The sequence below is a fragment of the Ranitomeya variabilis genome, chromosome 2, assembly GCF_051348905.1.
Source record: "Ranitomeya variabilis isolate aRanVar5 chromosome 2, aRanVar5.hap1, whole genome shotgun sequence".
NCBI classification, from domain to species: Eukaryota; Metazoa; Chordata; class Amphibia; order Anura; family Dendrobatidae; genus Ranitomeya; species Ranitomeya variabilis.
This window is the reverse complement of record NC_135233.1, coordinates 453496830-453517336: the sequence shown is the minus strand read 5'-3', so window position 1 is coordinate 453517336 and position 20507 is coordinate 453496830. Positions and strand designations below refer to the sequence as shown.

General features: G+C 46.0%; 1 protein-coding gene across 21 annotated transcripts in view; it reads left to right on the top strand.

Moving 5' to 3' along the window:
* NRXN2 (neurexin 2) overlaps positions 1-20507 on the top strand; it is an 845479-nt gene that overhangs the window by 398803 nt on the left and 426169 nt on the right. For all 21 annotated transcript variants that reach the window (XM_077287299.1, XM_077287320.1, XM_077287316.1 and 18 more), the window contains 3 exons: positions 3894-4055; positions 5840-6311; positions 16993-17376. In XM_077287299.1, the coding sequence (XP_077143414.1) occupies positions 3894-4055; positions 5840-6311; positions 16993-17376 (1018 nt within the window). The remainder of the gene's footprint in view (positions 1-3893; positions 4056-5839; positions 6312-16992; positions 17377-20507) is intronic.

Below are 20507 nucleotides of genomic sequence, written 5' to 3'. Positions count from 1 at the left end.
TGTAGTCAGATTAAATTAATAAAATATAATACATTTATATTATTTAGCATTTCTAAATTCCTATGAAAGCAAATGGACAACAAGTTATGCATTAAAAACATATTCCTCATTTTCAAAATCTAAAATATCCATTTTCTTTTTTTTGGTTTATAATTAAAAAAAAAAAAAAAAAAAAAAATTACAGAAAAAAAAATGTAATTCCATTTATAGAGTCTGTCACCCCAATACTCAAACTAAATCACTCATTCAGACATATAGGGGACTCACTATTTTACATTAAAGAAAAGTACTAATTAGGGGTCCTCGCTGCACCCTTTGCATGGCCAATGACTCGGTGCACTGTCCCACTCCCTCAGTTAGCATCCTCCACACTTCCCCTTAGCCCGATTGAGAGCCCTAGCTTTGAGTGCTGATTGAATTTGGCCCTATGAGATTACACTGACACTGCAGGAGCCCAGGGAGTGTGCGCACATAGACAGTCAGTGTGGGTGTGCTTATACTCCTCTCTCCTGTCTGCACGTCCCCTGTGTGATCCTGTGTTCTGTGAGTGGCCACTGCAGACAGGATGAGAGCGCACTAGCACTGACACTTTGTGCGCTTGCACTTCTTGGGCTCCTACAGTGTTCACATGCTGCTAATACTATTGCAGTTTTGCTGCTTCTTCATGGCAAGGGATGAAAGGTATAATTATTTAATTTATCTAACTTTTACCATTTAATTGAACTTTTAAGACATTTGTGTATTTAATTAAAACACATTCTCCCTCAGATAGCGAGAAAAAACAAGGTATCCACAAGATAATAAAATGTACAAAATTTATTAGAAAAACTATATGAACATGAAATTTAGCAATGGATTCAAACAATACAGAGGAATCTCAATTAAAAACAAGCGGCAATGGGCAAAAATGAAAACGCAAACATTTCATAGCACCTGAAGTATACGGCTATTCCAATACACTCATGACCTTCAATATCCTAAAATTATTGCTGTAAACCTATAATGACCTAGGAAACATGTGAACTAACAGCAACACGGAATTGACTAAGGGATCAGGAAAAAAGCCGACAAGACTGCAATCCAAGGTGTAAACAAAAATTGTACAAAAACCCCCAAAAAAGTGCAATGTGCTAAAGATCAATTGTCATATTAGATCAAATGATCACTCTTTGGAGCGGTAAGGTGCGTACCTATAATAAATACACCTAAGATCAGCCTAGGAAACGTGCTAATTGCATGTCATAATTTGTAAAGACATATTTAAAGTGCTCAACCAGAGCCAAAACACTAGGCCATTATAGGTTTACAGCAATAATTTTAGGATATAGAAGGTCATGAGTGTATTGGAATAGCCGTATACTTCAGGTGCTATGAAATGTTTGCGTTTTCATTTTTGCCCATTGCCGCTTGTTTTTAATTGAGATTCTTCTGTATTGTTTGAATCCATTGCTAAATTTCATCTTCATATAGTTTTTCTAATAAATTTTGTACATTTTATTATCTTGTGGATACCTCGTTTTTTCTCCCTATCTGAGGGAGAATGTGTTTTAATATAGTTGTTATTGAGGTGTATATACATTAGTGTTGGATATTTGTTATTCATATTTGTGTATTTAAGTAGATCTTTTCTATTTAACTACATTTTAAAAATGTACAGAATTCCTGATCCAGCATTGTCACTTGCTGAGCTTCTTTTGATAACACTGTCCTATATATGGCAACTCTGCTAGTCCTCTCTTTTATGTTGTCCTTGATATTAAAGGAATTGTCCAGGCTTGGGATAAAAGACTGCCGTCACCCCATTTGACTGCAAACTTCTGAATTGATACATACTTTCGCTCACATTCCAACTAGACGTGCTCATCCTCTCGCAATGCAATTCTATTGAGAGAAGACTTGCACGTCTAGTTGGCATGTGACCGCAACTAGGCAAACCGAATACATGTGATTATGTGAATGCCCACTCTGAGTGGCCACACCGAAGAATCCTAACAGCATGCGCCCTGAATGCTGTCAGGATTCAGAAGTTTGTAGTCACTGGTGAATGACTGCAGACTTTTATATCAAGCCTGCACAACCCTTTTAATGCTATTCCTGCCCCTCACAATTGATTGGCAGCTGTCTATATATATGCACAAATGTACAAAGCTGCCAGTAAGTGGGTGGGCAGAGAAAATCATTGAGAAGACTAGCAGAACTGCAACAGAGATAAAGAAATTTTATCAAAACTACAGCAAGAAGCCCAGTAAGTGACACCGTGCTAGAATCTATGTCTCTATTTCTGATTTCTTGAGATTGAGAAGCAGAAACCTGTTTCTTTTTTTAAAGGGGTTGTCCAACACTTTAACATTGATGCATATCCTTAGGATAGGCCATCAATATCTGATCGGTGGGGGTGCGACATCCAGCATTGATTCAAATCATTAGGGATTGGATGTGCAGTACCTGGCCAGAGCCACGGTCGACTGACTCCTTTACTGACCAGTCCTGTCCACCGCAGACACCGTGAACACCTAATTGGGTGGTGCACCCCCATCGATCAGACATTGATGACCTATCCTACAGTTAAGCATGTCATTGTTAAAGTCCCAGGCAACTCCTTTAAGAATGATTTCAATACAGTCAAGATATATGGAAGAAGCTAACCTTTTTGGGCCTAGATACATTTACAGTCAACTGTTCACTCCCCAATGGTTCCGTAAGGCTACATTCCCACAATGAGTTTTTGGTGAGTTTTTTACTTCACATATTTTTTTTAAAAAAAAAGCAACTAACCTATCTTACTTAATGGATGTAGAAATGGTGCAGAAAATCTGCAACATCAATAACTCGCCAAATACTTATTGTGGGGACTTAGCCTTGACGTAGCCATAAAGCTGTTTTCACTACCATAAATAAATGGCAAACATGAAGACACGAGTCTTCAGAAAAACAAAAATAAACTAAAAGCACAAAAAAAAAGATAATTAAAAAGGGACAAATAATATGGTCTAATGATTATTATTATTAAAAAAAAAAAAGAACAAACAATTGGTTAGTACCTTAAGACTATATAAAGGCAAAATCTGCCTTTTAGGTTTTCTTTTTTTTCTAAATAGAAGACGTGGAAACCAATTAAGTCTCTCTGTTGGAATGAAAATAAAGTTTAGTAAAATAAAAACAAATGATATTGCTAAGATTTTTGACTACTTATGTATAGCTCATAAGATTCAAACAAATAAAATTATAAAAATGTACTTAACGCATTACCATTTAAAAAAATTATATAACGCATATTTAAAATATAGCAAAAAAAAAATCTAAACCCGTAGCATGTAGAGGTACTATCGGCTTACACAACCTTCAGCAACAAGAGTGAATGAAATAGACAATTAAGTCAACGAAGTCCATTAATGCAAACCTCAGTCATACCTCTTCTATGGAGCTGATCAAGTAAACTCCCTTGCCACTTTCACTGGATTTCCACTAAAACTCACACTTCTCTTTACGCCGATCTCCCCATTTTCTCCCTTCTTTTTTTTACCCCTTTACTCTCTGAGACCTATTTTTCATGGTCCACTTGGATCCTTCCCCAATGGTTTTTTTTCAGTAATTCTCAAACTCTATCAATATTGTATCAATCTCTCTATAGCTTCCCTTTCTTCCCACCTTTGGTGAAGAGCTGGTCTTGCCTCAGAGACAGAACAGACATGAAAATGGTGAGACATCAGCAGCTTTTTTTGCCTTCACCTAACTTTTGTCTTTTTACCCTCCTCTCCCACTTCCCCACTTTCTTCCTTTTGGATCTGTCTCTTTTCTTTATCCATTCTTCCCCACTTTCTCTGCTCTTTTGGCTTCTTCTTTCTCTCTCTCTCTCTCTCTCTTTCTTTCCACCCATTCAAATCAACTTCTAGGTCACCATTTCGGTTGACGGGATTCTCACTTCAACTGGGTACACTCAAGAGGACTACACCATGCTGGGGAGCGATGACTTCTTTTATATTGGTGGCAGTCCGAACACGGCAGATCTCCCAGGGTCTCCTGTCAGTAATAACTTTATGGGCTGCCTTAAGGATGTAAGTATGATAATAATAATGATTAAACACTGTGAAACAATAAAAAATGTGTAGTGTCCAAAGCACCAGACATGGATTAGAACTTTGTCAACTTTTTTTATTCCATCAGGTTAAATGACAAACGTAGAAGCAAAAAGTAGCGACGTTTCAGTCTGTTGCTTTTTGTTCTCATCTCTCCTTATAAAGACCATATGGCCAAAACATTGCTACATTGTTTTGCTACTATTTTTGTCTTTTAACCTTATGGAATAAATAAAAGATGACATTTTAATCAATTTCCAGTGCCTTGAAATTTGCTTGTTTCTGCAGCTGGGTAGATGGTCAAGCCAAGTTTGCACGGCTCTCCTTGTTGTCCATGAGACAGTAGTTATCTTCAACTTTGGCGTACAGGGGTTACCCGGGAATAATTTTCCTATCCTATGGCACATAGTGGCTAGCTACCTGCGTGCTCTGCCCTGCAATAATCTCTCTCGCCTTCGAGCAATTACGGACTGCTTTTGCCGGTGATTCTTCTGCTTCTGGTGAGGCCACATCGACAAAATAGTTCCTTCTTTTCCTCTCTGCTCTGTTGATGGGGCTGCCAAAGGAATGGTGCCGATAGCCATATATTCTCTCATCTGAGAGAATTGGGACAATTATGTAAATGACACTCTGATCAAACTCTGACCCGAGTGTGATCACAGTGTGATCTGATTCTCTCGGATGAGAAGACATCCCATTCTGTCAGTGGGATGTCATTCGAGTGCAGTCCGATATTTTCCACTCACTCGTTGACTTGCATGGCCAAGTGCGATCTGAATATCGTATCAAAACTTGGTCATGCAGCAATTGTTGCCTTGGACAGTCTCTATGGGGGAAAAATTGGACATGTGCACGTCCCCATAGACTAACATTGGTCCGAGTGTGATCCAACAAAAGATCGGATCGCACTTGGACCAATGTTAGTCTATGGGGCCGTTCACAGGAAGATATACTTGTCTGCACCTGCCCTAACTGTAGGGAACCAGCTGTCAATCAGCATTATGTCGGCAGTGACGCACATTGACAGAGCAGAGCAGCAGAGAAGGAACTGCTCTGTTGATTTGACATCAGAATGGGTGAATCGCTGGCAGGAGCGGTCCATGACCGCTGCGAACTTCAAAAGATCGCGAGCATTAAGCTTTATTAATAATAAAACTAGAAAACAAAGTAGTTCTTAGGCTTTGGCCACATCATGGGTAATGTGGCCAAAGATTATGTATCGCTGCTGCATTGCAGTACAATACAAGTGAATGGGGTCACATTGCATCCCATAGGGTACCATAACTGTGACAAGCAAGTAGCAAAAAATCAGAACCAGTTGGATTTTTTACTACTTGTCACACTCACAATGCAACCTCATTCACTTTTACTGCTTTGTGATGCAGTAGCGACATATCACGAGTCAGAAAGTCATCATGTGGCCCTAGCCTTGTGCTTACATTACAATGTAGGTGTGGGCCACTTAACAAATTTGCTGCCCATTTGAGCCATTTGTCATTAAACCAGCTCATGGTTGTAGCTCTCGGCTACAATATACAACAGTTTTATGGCACACATTTTAGTAAGTCTGTCATATGGTATTAGGATAAGTTTCTTAAGCAATACCCACTTTGCCCAAATGGGCAAAAATTCTCAAAACTTGTCTGAAATATCGAAGAATTGGTGGTTTTTCATTGTACAGTGCTAAACGACATAATGACTTCCACTGTCTACACTTTTAAAAATTAGGTATAAAGATGTATTTTACTTCTTTCTCACACTAGGTTGTGTACAAAAACAATGACTTTAAACTAGAGCTGTCTCGCCTTGCTGCCGATGGGGATTCAAAGATGCGGCTAAGTGGTGACCTCCTCTTCCGGTGCGAAAATGTTCCTTCCTTGGATCCCGTAACATTTCAAGCTACTGAAGCCTTTCTACGCCTTCCTAGATGGGAGACCAAGAAGGCCGGGTCGATATCTTTTGACTTTAGAACCACAGAGCCCAATGGTCTTTTACTTTTCAGCCAGGGGAGACCACGCACTGGTAGTGGACAGGCAGCTGCTGTTCCAGGATCAGTAACCACTGGAAGACCAGAAAGACCACCAAAAGCAGATTACTTTTCAGTGGAGTTACTTGAGGGGACATTGTATCTCCTGCTTGATCTTGGTTCTGGGGGAATTAAAGTGAAAGGAAGTCACAAAAAGGTCAATGATGGAGAGTGGTGCCATGTCGACATCCAAAGAGATGGCAGAAAAGGTTTGTGTTAAGTATTATCTAACAGAAAAAAAAAACAACTAAGGTTTTGGATGAACTAAACACTATAAAAATAAACTAACGTCATTCTCTAAAATATTCAGTACTTTCTAAGCAAAAAATAAATTCTAGAACAGAATTATTTATTAGTTGGTTGTAGTGTAAGAAGATTATTACAAAATTAAGGTTTTTTTTTGGGAGGTACAAAAGGCTCTATATATGGCCAACCTCTGCCTTAATTAAAATCGCTTACCCTAAAAAGGGAAAAGGGGGTACCATAATCAAATCGGGCTTTGGTCACGTTCACACGTTTAGTATTTGGCCAGTATCTTACATTAGTATTTGTAACCCAAAGCCAGGAGTGCTTCTATTATACTTTTCCTCTGATTGATGCTAATAATAATCTATATATATATATATATATATATATATATATATATATATATATATATATATATATTCCGCAGCGTTTTACAGTTTTCACACACTATCATCGCTGTCCCCGATGGGGGTCACAATCTAAATTCCCTATCAGTATGTCTTTGAAGTGTTGGAGGAAACTGTAGTACCCGGAGGAAACCCACACAAACACTGGGAGAACATACAAACTCCTTGCAGATGTTGTCCAAGGTGAGATTAGAACCCAGGACCCCAGTGCTGCAAGGCTGCAGTGCTAACCACTGAGCCACCGTGCTGCCCTGATTGATCCACTAATGGTTTTGGATTACAAAATACTGACCAAATACTGAATGTGTGAATGTGGCCTTTTAATTAAAAAAAAGCAAGGTGAATAATATTGCTTCTGAGGCAAAAAGAATATACGGTAAGTACATATTGTGAGTAGCCAGTTCCGACCTCTAGCCCGGAGTTCTGTTGCAGCCGGGCTTCAGTTTCATGGCTAACATCCTCACCTGGCATCTCCTAGGCGTCTGTTGCTTCCTAGTCCCCATAAAGTCATGACCATTTAGAACCAAGAGGTTAAGCCGATGGCAGTGGCTAGACCAGGGTGTCTGCTGTGACCAACAGATGGCAGTGACTAGACCAGAGTGTCGACTGGGAAACACAGATGGCAGTGGCTAGACCAGGGTGTCGACTGGGAAACAGATGGCAGTGGCTAGACCAGGGTGTCTGCTGTGAACCACACATGGCAGTGGGTAGACCAGGGGGTTGACTGGGAAACACAGATGGCAGTGGCTAGACCATGGTGTATGCTGTGAACCACACATGGCAGTGGCTAGACCAGGGTGTCTGCTGTGAACCACACATGGCAGTGGGTAGACCAGGGGGTTGACTGGGAAACACAGATGGCAGTGGCTAGACCATGGTGTATGCTGTGAACCACACATGGCAGTGGCTAGACCAGGGTGTCTGCTGTGAACCACACATGGCAGTGGCTAGACCAGGGTGTCTGCTGTGAACCACAGATGGCAGTGGCTAGACCAGGGTGTCTGCTGTGAAGCACACATGGCAGTGGCAAGACCAGGGTGTCGGCTGTGAACCACAGGTGGCAATAGCTATACCAGGGTGTCGGCGGGGAAACACACATGGCAGTGACTAGACCAGGGTGTCGGCTGTAAACCACACATGGCAATGGCTAGACCAGGGTGTCGGCTGGGAACCACAGATGGCAGTGGCTAGACCAGTGTGTCAGCTGGGAAACACAGATGGCATTGACTAGACCAGGGTGCTGGCTGGGAACCACACATGGCAATGGCTAGACCAGGGTGTCTGCTGTGAACCACACATGGCAGTGGCTAGACCAGGGTGTCTGCTGTGAACCACAGATGGCAGTGGCTAGACCAAGGGTGTCTGCTGTGAACCACACATGGCAGTGGCTACACCAGGGTGTTGGCTGGGAACCACAGATGGCAGTGGCTGGACCAGAATGTTGGCTGGGAAACACAGATGGCAGTGGCTAGACCAGGGTGTTGGCTGGGAACCACAGATGGCAGTGACTAGACCAGGGTGTCAGCTGGGAAACACAGATGTCAGTGGCTAGACCAGGGTGTTGGCTAGGAACCACAGATGGCAGTGGCTAGACCAGGGTGTCTGCTGTGAACCACACATGGCAGTGGCTAGACCAGGGTGTCTGCTGTGAATCACACATGGCAGTGGCTAGACCAGGGTGTCAGCTGGGAACCACAGATGGCAGTGGCTAGAGCAGAGTGTCGGCTGGGAACCACAGATGGCAGTGACTAGACCAGGGTGTCAGCTGGGAAACACAGATGGAAGTGACTAGACCAGGGTGTCAGCTGGGAAACACAGATGGCAGTGGCTAGACCAGGGTGTTGGCTGGGAACCACACATGTCAATTTGCTAGACCAGGGTGTTGGCTAGGAACCACAGATGGCAGTGGCTAGACCAGGGTGTTGGCTGGGAACCACACATGTCAATGGCTAGACCAGGGTGTTGGCTAGGAACTACAGATGGCAGTGGCTAGACCAGGGTGTCGGCTGTAAACCACAGATGGCAGTGGCTAGACAAGGGTGTCTGCTGTGAACCACACATGGCAGTGGCTACACCAGGGTGTTGGCTGGGAACCACAGATGGCAGTGGCTGGACCAGGGTGCTGGCTGGGAACCACACATGGCAATGGCTAGACCAGGGTGTCTGCTGTGAACCACACATGGCAGTGGCTAGACCAGGGTGTCTGCTGTGAACCACAGATGGCAGTGGCTAGACCAAGGGTGTCTGCTGTGAACCACACATGGCAGTGGCTACACCAGGGTGTTGGCTGGGAACCACAGATGGCAGTGGCTGGACCAGAATGTTGGCTGGGAAACACAGATGGCAGTGGCTAGACCAGGGTGTTGGCTGGGAACCACAGATGGCAGTGACTAGACCAGGGTGTCAGCTGGGAAACACAGATGTCAGTGGCTAGACCAGGGTGTTGGCTAGGAACCACAGATGGCAGTGGCTAGACCAGGGTGTCTGCTGTGAACCACACATGGCAGTGGCTAGACCAGGGTGTCTGCTGTGAATCACACATGGCAGTGGCTAGACCAGGGTGTCAGCTGGGAACCACAGATGGCAGTGGCTAGAGCAGAGTGTCGGCTGGGAACCACAGATGGCAGTGACTAGACCAGGGTGTCAGCTGGGAAACACAGATGGAAGTGACTAGACCAGGGTGTCAGCTGGGAAACACAGATGGCAGTGACTAGACCAGGGTGTCAGCTGGGAAACACAGATGGCAGTGGCTAGACCAGGGTGTTGGCTGGGAACCACACATGTCAATGGCTAGACCAGGGTGTCGGCTGTGAACCACAGATGGCAATGGCTATACCAGGGTGTTGGCGGGGAAACACACATGGCAGTGATTAGACCAGGGTGTCGGCTGTAAACCACAGATGGCAGTGGCTAGACAACGGTGTCGGCTGTGAACCACACATGGCAGTGGCTAGACCAGGGTGTTTGCTGTGAACCACAGACGGCAGTGGCTAGAACAGGGTGTCAGCTGGGAAACACACATGGCAGTGGCTAGACCAGGGTGTTGGCTGGGAACCACAGATGGCAGTGGCTAGACCAGGGTGTCTGCTGTGAACCACACATGGCAGTGGCTAGACCAGGGTGTCTGCTGTGAATCACACATGGCAGTGGCTAGACCAGGGTGTCAGCTGGGAACCACAGATGGCAGTGGCTAGAGCAGAGTGTCGGCTGGGAACCACAGATGGCAGTGACTAGACCAGGGTGTCAGCTGGGAAACACAGATGGCAGTGGCTAGACCAGGGTGTTGGCTGGGAACCACACATGTCAATGGCTAGACCAGGGTGTCGGCTGTGAACCACAGATGGCAATGGCTATACCAGGGTGTTGGCGGGGAAACACACATGGCAGTGATTAGACCAGGGTGTCGGCTGTAAACCACAGATGGCAGTGGCTAGACAACGGTGTCGGCTGTGAACCACACATGGCAGTGGCTAGACCAGGGTGTTTGCTGTGAACCACAGACGGCAGTGGCTAGAACAGGGTGTCAGCTGGGAAACACACATGGCAGTGACTAGACCAGGGTGTTGACTGAGAAACACAGATGGCAGTGGCTAGACCAGGGTGTTGGCTGTGAACCACAGATGGCAGTGGCTAGACCATGGTGTTAGCTGTGAACCACACATGGCAATGGCTAGACCAGGGTGTCTGCTGTGAACCACACATGGCAGTGGCTAGACCAGGGTGTCTGCTGTGAACCACACATGGCAGTGGCTAGACCAGGGTGTCGGCTGTGAACCACAGATGGCAATGGCTAGACCAGGGTGTCGGCTGGGAAACACACATGGCAGTGACTAGACCAGGGTGTTGGCTGTGAACCACAGATGGCAATGGCTATACCAGGGTGTCGGCGGGGAAACACACATGGCAGTGACTAGACCAGGGTGTCTGCTGTAAACCACAGATGGCAGTGGCTAGACCAGGGTGTCGGCTGGGAAACACAGATGGCAGTGGCTAGACCAGGGTGTCGGCTGGGAAACACAGATGGCAGTGGCTAGACCAGGGTGTTGGCTGGGAACCACAGATGGCAGTGGCTGGACCAGGGTGTTGGCTGGGAACCACAGATGGCAGTGACTAGACCAGGGTGTCAGCTGTAAACCACAGATGGCAGTGGCTAGACCAGGGTGTCTGCTGTGAACCACACATGGCAGTGGCTAGACCAGGGTGTCTGCTGTGAACCACAGATGGCAGTGGCTAGAACAGGGTGTCAGCTGGGAAACACACATGGCAGTGACTAGATCAGGGTGTTGACTGGGAACCACAGATGGCAGTGGCTAGACCAGGGTGTTGGCTGTGAACCACACATGGCAATGGCTAGACCAGGGTGTCGGCTGGGAACCACAGATGGCAGAGGCTAGACCAGTGTGTCAGCTGGGAAACACAGATGGCATTGACTAGACCAGGGTGCTGGCTGGGAACCACAGATGGCAGTGGCTAGACCAGGGTGTTGGCTGTGAACCACACATGGCAATGGCTAGACCAGGGTGTCGGCTGGGAACCACAGATGGCAGTGGCTAGACCAGTGTGTCAGCTGGGAAACACAGATGGCATTGACTAGACCAGGGTGTTGGCTGGGAACCACAGATGGCAGTGGCTGGACCAGGGTGTTGGCTGTGAACCACACATGGCAATGGCTAGACCAGGGTGTCAGCTGGGAACCACAGATGGCAGTGGCTAGACCAGTGTGTCAGCTGGGAAACACAGATGGCATTGACTAGACCAGGGTGTTGGCTGGGAACAACAGATGTCAGTGGCTAGACCAGGGTGTTGGCTGGAAAAAACTGATGGCAGTGGCTAGACCAGGGTGTTGGCTGGGAACCACAGATGGCAGTGGCTAGACCAGGGTGTTGGCTGGGAACCACAGATGGCAGTGGCTAGACCAGGGTGTTGGCTAGGAACCACAGATGGCAGTGGCTAGACCAGGGTATTGGCTGGGAACCACAGATGGCAGTGGCTAGACCAGGGTGTTGGCTAGGAACCACAGATGGCAGTGGCTAGACCAGGGTATTGGCTGGGAACCACAGATGGCAGTGGCTAGACCAGGGTGTTGGCTGGGAACCACAGATGGCAGTGGCTAGACCAGGGTGTTGGCTAGGAACCACAGATGGCAGTGGCTAGACCAGGGTGTTGGCTAGGAACCACAGATGGCAGTGGCTAGACCAGGGTGTCGGCTGGGAAACACAGATGGCAGTGGCTAGACCAGGGTATTGGCTGGGAGACACAGATGGCAGTGGCTAGACCAGGGTGTCGGCTGTAAACCACAGATGGCAGTGGCTAGACCAGGATGTCGGCTGTGAACCACACATGGCAATGGCTAGACCAGGGTGTCTGCTGTGAACCACACATGGCAGTGGCTAGACCAGGGTGTCTGCTGTGAACCACAGATGGCAGTGGCTAGACCAAGGGTGTCTGCTGTGAACCACACATGGCAGTGGCTACACCAGCGTGTTGGCTGGGAACCACAGATGGCAGTGGCTGGACCAGAATGTTGGCTGGGAAACACAGATGGCAGTGGCTAGACCAGGGTGTTGGCTGGGAACCACAGATGGCAGTGACTAGACCAGGGTGTCAGCTGGGAAACACAGATGTCAGTGGCTAGACCATGGTGTTGGCTAGGAACCACAGATGGCAGTGGATAGACCAGGGTGTCTGCTGTGAACCACACATGGCAGTGGCTAGACCAGGGTGTCTGCTGTGAATCACACATGGCAGTGGCTAGACCAGGGTGTCAGCTGGGAACCACAGATGGCAGTGGCTAGAGCAGAGTGTCGGCTGGGAACCACAGATGGCAGTGACTAGACCAGGGTGTCAGCTGGGAAACACAGATGGAAGTGACTAGACCAGGGTGTCAGCTGGGAAACACAGATGGCAGTGGCTAGACCAGGGTGTTGGCTGGGAACCACACATGTCAATGGCTAGACCAGGGTGTTGGCTAGGAACCACAGATGGCAGTGGCTAGACCAGGGTGTTGGCTGGGAACCACACATGTCAATGGCTAGACCAGGGTGTTGGCTAGGAACTACAGATGGCAGTGGCTAGACCAGGGTGTCTGCTGTGAATCACACATGGCAGTGGCTAGACCAGGGTGTCAGCTGGGAACCACAGATGGCAGTGGCTAGAGCAGAGTGTCGGCTGGGAACTACAGATGGCAGTGACTAGACCAGGGTGTCAGCTGGGAAACACAGATGGCAGTGGCTAGACCAGGGTGTTGGCTGGGAACCACACATGTCAATGGCTAGACCAGGGTGTCGGCTGTAAACCACAGATGGCAATGGCTATACCAGGGTGTTGGCGGGGAAACACACATGGCAGTGATTAGACCAGGGTGTCGGCTGTAAACCACAGATGGCAGTGGCTAGACAACGGTGTCGGCTGTGAACCACACATGGCAGTGGCTAGACCAGGGTGTTTGCTGTGAACCACAGACGGCAGTGGCTAGAACAGGGTGTCAGCTGGGAAACACACATGGCAGTGACTAGACCAGGGTGTTGACTGAGAAACACAGATGGCAGTGGCTAGACCAGGGTGTTGGCTGTGAACCACAGATGGCAGTGGCTAGACCATGGTGTTAGCTGTGAACCACACATGGCAATGGCTAGACCAGGGTGTCTGCTGTGAACCACACATGGCAGTGGCTAGACCAGGGTGTCTGCTGTGAACCACACATGGCAGTGGCTAGACCAGGGTGTCGGCTGTGAACCACAGATGGCAATGGCTAGACCAGGGTGTCGGCTGGGAAACACACATGGCAGTGACTAGACCAGGGTGTTGGCTGTGAACCACAGATGGCAATGGCTATACCAGGGTGTCGGCGGGGAAACACACATGGCAGTGACTAGACCAGGGTGTCTGCTGTAAACCACAGATGGCAGTGGCTAGACCAGGGTGTCGGCTGGGAAACACAGATGGCAGTGACTAGACCAGGGTGTCAGCTGTAAACCACAGATGGCAGTGGCTAGACCAGGGTGTCTGCTGTGAACCACACATGGCAGTGGCTAGACCAGGGTGTCTGCTGTGAACCACAGATGGCAGTGGCTAGAACAGGGTGTCAGCTGGGAAACACACATGGCAGTGACTAGATCAGGGTGTTGACTGGGAACCACAGATGGCAGTGGCTAGACCAGGGTGTTGGCTGTGAACCACACATGGCAATGGCTAGACCAGGGTGTCGGCTGGGAACCACAGATGGTAGTGGCTAGACCAGTGTGTCAGCTGGGAAACACAGCTGCCATTGACTAGACCAGGGTGCTGGCTGGGAACCACAGATGGCAGTGGCTAGACCAGGGTGTTGGCTGTGAACCACACATGGCAATGGCTAGACCAGGGTGTCGGCTGGGAACCACAGATGGCAGTGGCTAGACCAGTGTGTCAGCTGGGAAACACAGATGGCATTGACTAGACCAGGGTGTTGGCTGGGAACCACAGATGGCAGTGGCTGGACCAGGGTGTTGGCTGTGAACCACACATGGCAATGGCTAGACCAGGGTGTCAGCTGGGAACCACAGATGGCAGTGGCTAGACCAGTGTGTCAGCTGGGAAACACAGATGGCATTGACTAGACCAGGGTGTTGGCTGGGAACCACAGATGTCAGTGGCTAGACCAGGGTGTTGGCTGGAAAAAACTGATGGCAGTGGCTACACCAGGGTGTTGGCTGGGAACCACAGATGGCAGTGGCTAGACCAGGGTGTTGGCTGGGAACCACAGATGGCAGTGGCTAGACCAGGGTGTTGGCTAGGAACCACAGATGGCAGTGGCTAGACCAGGGTATTGGCTGGGAACCACAGATGGCAGTGGCTAGACCAGGGTGTTGGCTGGGAACCACAGATGGCAGTGGCTAGACCAGGGTGTTGGCTGGGAACCACAGATGGCAGTGGCTAGACCAGGGTGTTGGCTAGGAACCACAGATGGCAGTGGCTAGACCAGGGTATTGGCTGGGCACCACAGATGGCAGTGGCTAGACCAGGGTGTTGGCTGGGAACCACAGATGGCAGTGGCTAGACCAGGGTGTTGGCTAGGAACCACAGATGGCAGTGGCTAGACCAGGGTGTTGGCTAGGAACCACAGATGGCAGTGGCTAGACCAGGGTGTCAGCTGGGAAACACAGATGGCAGTGGCTAGACCAGGGTATTGGCTGGGAAACACAGATGGCAGTGGCTAGACCAGGGTGTTGGCTGGGAAACACAGATGGCAGTGGCTAGACCAGGGTGTTGGCTGGGAAACACAGATGGCAGTGGCTAGACCAGGGTGTTGGCTGGGAACCACAGATGGCAGTGGCTAGACCAGGGTGTTGGCTGGGAAACACAGATGGCAGTGGCTAGACCAGGGTGTTGGCTGGGAAACACAGATGGCAGTGGCTAGACCAGGGTGTTGGCTGGGAAACACAGATGGCAGTGACTAGACCAGGGTGTTGGCTAGGAACCACAGATGGCAGTAGCTAGACCAGGGTGTTGGCTGGAAACACAGACGGCAGTGGCACTTTATTGAGCTTGCTCCACTTCCGGACCTGCTGCATTCCCGCAATCCACACATCCGCCATTCGTGTCCAATCTGATGACTGAACTATGCTAGAGTCTTGCTTACATAACCTTTATGTTTTGTGTTTAATATACTTTTTATGATTTGATTTACTGTTCTATGACCATTTTCTTGGTTTCTGTGATAATTGTTTTTATTTGTATTAGGATAAGTAAGCTTAGAAGAGTGAATCATTTTTACAATTTTCATGCTGTGGAGAAAATAATCCAGTGAAGAGTCCCGGACGTTTTTCTTACATAATATGGTGCCACCTAGTGTTCAAAGTGAATATCACTATGCAGTTGTATCTATCGGTGTTTGCACATGCTCAGTGACTTTTCTTTAGTTCTCTGCATAGTTATACCTTGCTTTTTGCAGAGGAGCCAATAGAAAACTATTTCTACTGGCTGCTGTGCAGTGAACAGTGACTATGGATAGAGTGACTGAGCATGTGCAAACAGATGGGCTTGCACATTTTGCCCCATCTATGAAAAATATAACTCTTCACTGGATTATTTTTAATCCCTTCCCAACATCTGCTGTATATATTTGGCTCATGCTTGGTGCCAATGTATGGAGATGAGCCCACAATACACCTGGCAATCATCAGCTGTATTATACAGCCATATACTGATATAGTATATATTATATATATCCTTTTTTAAAAAAAACATAGGTTTGAATCACTCCATTTTCCAATGCAAAAATTACAAAATTAATATATTTAGTATCGCTATATCCACAAGAGTCCGATCTGTCAAAACCTATACTCATTTAACTCATATGTTAAACACAGTAAAGCAAAAAAAAATGAAACCACAAATATTGAGTTTTTTGGGGGGTCATCTCGCCTCTACCAATCAAAGCAAAAAAATTATATCAATATAAACTGCAACTCATGTCGCAAAAAAACTACCCCTCACACAACTCTATCAATGAAAAAATAAAAAATGACACAAAACATTTTTTTTTCTCAAAGTTTAACACTTTTTCTAAATCACTAAAATATAAAAAAAAACATAAATTTGCACTTGCTGTAAAACTAGTGACCTGAAGAATCATGTTGCCAGCTAATTTTTCTAATAATTATAAAAAATAAAATATTTCTTACATAATTGAAAGCAATAAAAAAATATGAAATTATGATTTTGTTTACTTTTCATCAATAAAAGAAGGCTTGTTTGTTTTTTTACATTTTTCAGTGCATTATATGGTAAAGTGAATTGTATCATTTTAATTTGTCCCACTAAAGCTAAGCTTTTGTATAGTCATGTTGGTGGAAAAAAAAAAAAAAAGTCATAGTTTTTGGAAATCGGGGAGGAAAAAATCTGATGTGCAAAAAAAAAATCTAAATTGATCACTATTGGAATGGGTGGATGGCAAATAAACCGCAAGTATTATTCATGTTTAATGATTTTTTTTACAGTGGATGTGATATGTAATAGACGACAAACCCCTTTAAACGCGTAGTCTGGCCAAAAATAACAGCCATAATGCGGACACAAAAATTCAGCAGCACTATGGCTATCTGTATAAAGTGTAAAATTTATTTATTAGAACTTTATAAAACTTTTAATAATCTATTACTATTAATGTGTTTTTTGCTGTGTACTCTTCGCCTTTACTCCTTTTTTTTTTTTTTTTTTGAACTCACGCTAAAAAAAGCATTTACTTTGTTCTCCTCAGGATCTATCTCAGTCAATAGTAGAAACACCCCCTTCCAAGTTGGAGGTGATAGTGAAATTCTTGACCTAGATGGAGAAATGTACCTAGGAGGTCTTCCGGAACCAAGAGAAGATCTCCAGCTTCCCCCTGAGGTCTGGACGGCCTCCCTTGGCTTGGGATTCGTTGGTTGCATTCGGGACCTTTTTGTTGATGGCAAGAGCAGAGACATTCGAAGGCTATCTGAGGTATCGGGGGCTGCTGGTGTAGCTCCCTTCTGTACACGAGAAACCCAGCGGCACTGTACTAACTCCCCGTGTAGAAATGGAGGGCAATGTAGGGAAGGCTGGAACCGCTTTATCTGTGACTGTGTGGGGACAGGATACCTTGGGGACACATGCGAGAGAGGTGAGTTATAATGTATAATTTACACATCATCATATTGGCTATAAGAACACTTTATAATCTCCAGTACATTGCTGTAAAAGTAGAAAATGTAATTATTAGTAATGAGTGAGTGTTCTCTCCATTGCTCGATACTCGATCGAGAATTGGGTACGCTCGTTAGTTGATTGAGTATAGCAGGTGGTAGAGTACCATTCTCGAGTCCCGGGCCTGACAGAGACATCTTCACACACACCCCAACCCCCCACCCTCCTGTTAAGGTCTTCCTGAAAATTGCTCAAGTTTCCCATTGACTTTCATCATACTTGGTGCTCAAATAGCACCCATCCAACCTGCTCAATTCGAGTAATGAGCCACTCAAAGCATTTCGGTGTCCGATCATCACTAGTAATTATGTTCCTCAGCGACTCAAACTATTCACTGAGAGTGCGTACAGAGATTTTTGTAGCTTGAAAAAAATTGCTTGAAAAAAATGCTCAAAAAGCTCTTCCTATTCACATCTATTGTAAACCCACTTTTAGGCCATATGTTTAGTCTTTTAAGTGTTTTTTCCACTTCAGATTTTAATAAATGCCTGGTGGGTAAAAAAAAAAGAGCGTGTGTGTCACTACTTTGCAAAAGTTTCGAACTAAAGTCAGCACGAAACACTTCTGGAAAAGGCGCTTTTAAAATGCTGCAAAAAACTCTTAAAAACGCAACTTCTCCAAAAACTCTTCAGAAAAGGAGCAGCTTTTCTCTGCGCAGTTTCTACTAGAAAACGTACCGATTTTGATCTAAAAAAACACTGTGTGCACATACCCTAATAATACTTTGCAAGCAATACGGAACACTGGTTAGGGATAACAAGATGGTAACATCTCTCCATGTAAATTACTGATGAGTACATGAGATTTCAGTAATTTAAAGGTATTGTCCAACCATTAAAATAATAGATTTATAAGGGATCAGACGTCAAAATTATGGATAGAATTGATACTTGCTTTCAGCGATCACACAACGCTCCATTCCCTTCCTTACCAGTCTTTGCTGCCTGGTCCCATCGTAACACACAAAAAATGCTTAGCCAATCACGGGCCTGTGCAGGTTAGTTCATTGACTAAATGGGCATTTCTGGCCATTTACCGTATGATGAATCGGTACCCGGAAGCAGAAACCAGCCAGAAGCGATTCAGCGCCAGAACAGGAGTTGCAGGAAATTGGTGAGGATGACTTATCTTATTTTATACCAGTCCTGGACAAGCTCTTTCATAACCATCTCTCTTAAGTTATCTTTAGATAGAAATGCCTTACAATGCTCCTTTACGCCTTAAGACCACTGTAAATAAGAGATGAAAGTTTTCTGAACTGGCCAATTTTGGTGGGACTGGACAACTGTTATGACCCCAATGGCAGAGGGTCTCAAAAGTACATACCAAGTCTGCAAACATAAAAAAACAGCTCATAGGGCAATGGTAACTGGGCTAACCGTATATCTAATCCTAGCACCACAAATAGCAGCAGCCGGGGAACGTGCCTACGTTGGTTCTAGACGTCTCGCGCCAGCCGGAGAACTAACTAACCCTAGAAGGGAAAAGATAGACCTTTCTTGCCTCCAGAGAAAAGACCCCAAAAGTTGGATACAAGCCCCCCACAAATAATAACGGTGAGGTAAGGAGAAAAGACAAACGTAAGAATGAACTAGATATTTAGCAAAGAGAGGCCCACTGACTAATAGCAGAATATAGTAAGATGACTTATACGGTCAGCAAAAACCCTATCAAAATTTCCACGCTGGATATTCAAGAACCCCCGAACCGTCTAACGGCCCGGGGGGAGAATACCAGCCCCCTAGAGCTTCCAGCAAAATCAGGAATCACATTTAGTACAAGCTGGACAGAAAATAAGAGCATTACAGATAACCAAAAAACAAGGAAGCAGGACTTAGCTTAATTTTGCAATAACCCGGACCAGCAGACAGGAGCAAACAGAAAGGATCTGATTACAACGATGCCAGGCACTGGACTGAGGATCCAGGGAGTTTATATAGCAACACCCCTGGACTAACGACCCAGGTGGGTGCCAAACTGAGGAAAGACAATCCCAGAGTCATATCACTAGTGACCACAAGAGGGAGCCAAAAAAGTCTAATTCACAACAGACAACCATCTGATGTGTGTTGGCTTTTTGACTCTCCCAATAGATGATGTTGGGGAAGAGAATGATCGGGCACTTAGAATTTTCACCCGGATCCCATTATAAGAGTTGACTGCTAGCAGCTTTCTCCTCTCTCCCCACGGAGACACATGAACGCTTGGCCGAGGTGAACATTCTCGAGTATGGGGAAGACGGTAGAGGTAGCTGCCTGCTAAATGAACACTTAGCAAACAGCTATCTCATGATTCGCCAGCTCTACTCGCCCTAATATTCGAGATTTCATGCCTAGTAGCTAATAGTTTGATATAACATGCACTGGTTATAATAAAAAAGTAATGTGCTGGAAATCATAAAGTCAACCTGCAATACTCAGAACAATTATAATTCGATACTGAATTTGCTTTTAAGGTTTTTAATGTTTTTGTGTCAATAAACTTCTACCAGAAGGAATAATTTCATAGTTATTGAGTTTGCGAAAGCATCATATTACTTCCCATGGTTGTCAAAATATATGATTTAATGCATAGATAGCATTTAACTCACTTATATGGCACAATTAAGTTGTACAATGCTTTACAGACCTCATCATCGCTGTCCCCATTGGGTCTCACAATCTTAATTCCCTATCAGTATGTCTTTGGAGTGTGGAAGGAAACCGGAGCACCCTTAGGGGATCCACGCAAACACGGGAGAAGATAGAAACTTCTTGCAGATGTTAGCCTTTGTACTCAGTGCCTTTGCCTTGCAACACTGTCAAGTGATCCAGCTAACTTCAGTGCAGTGCTTGCAAGCTCTAGAGCTTGCTGTCATTAACCCTATATATTACCCTGATTGCCATTGCTTCAGGGCATCGGGATGAGCAGGGTAAAGCACCAGAATTGGCGCATCTAATGTGATGGAAAAATTCTGGGCCTGCTACGGGCTTTTATTTTTTGGCTGGGGATGTGCCATTAACCAGAGATTGTCCCAGCCTTATAATAGAAGCCAGCAGCCCATTGCTT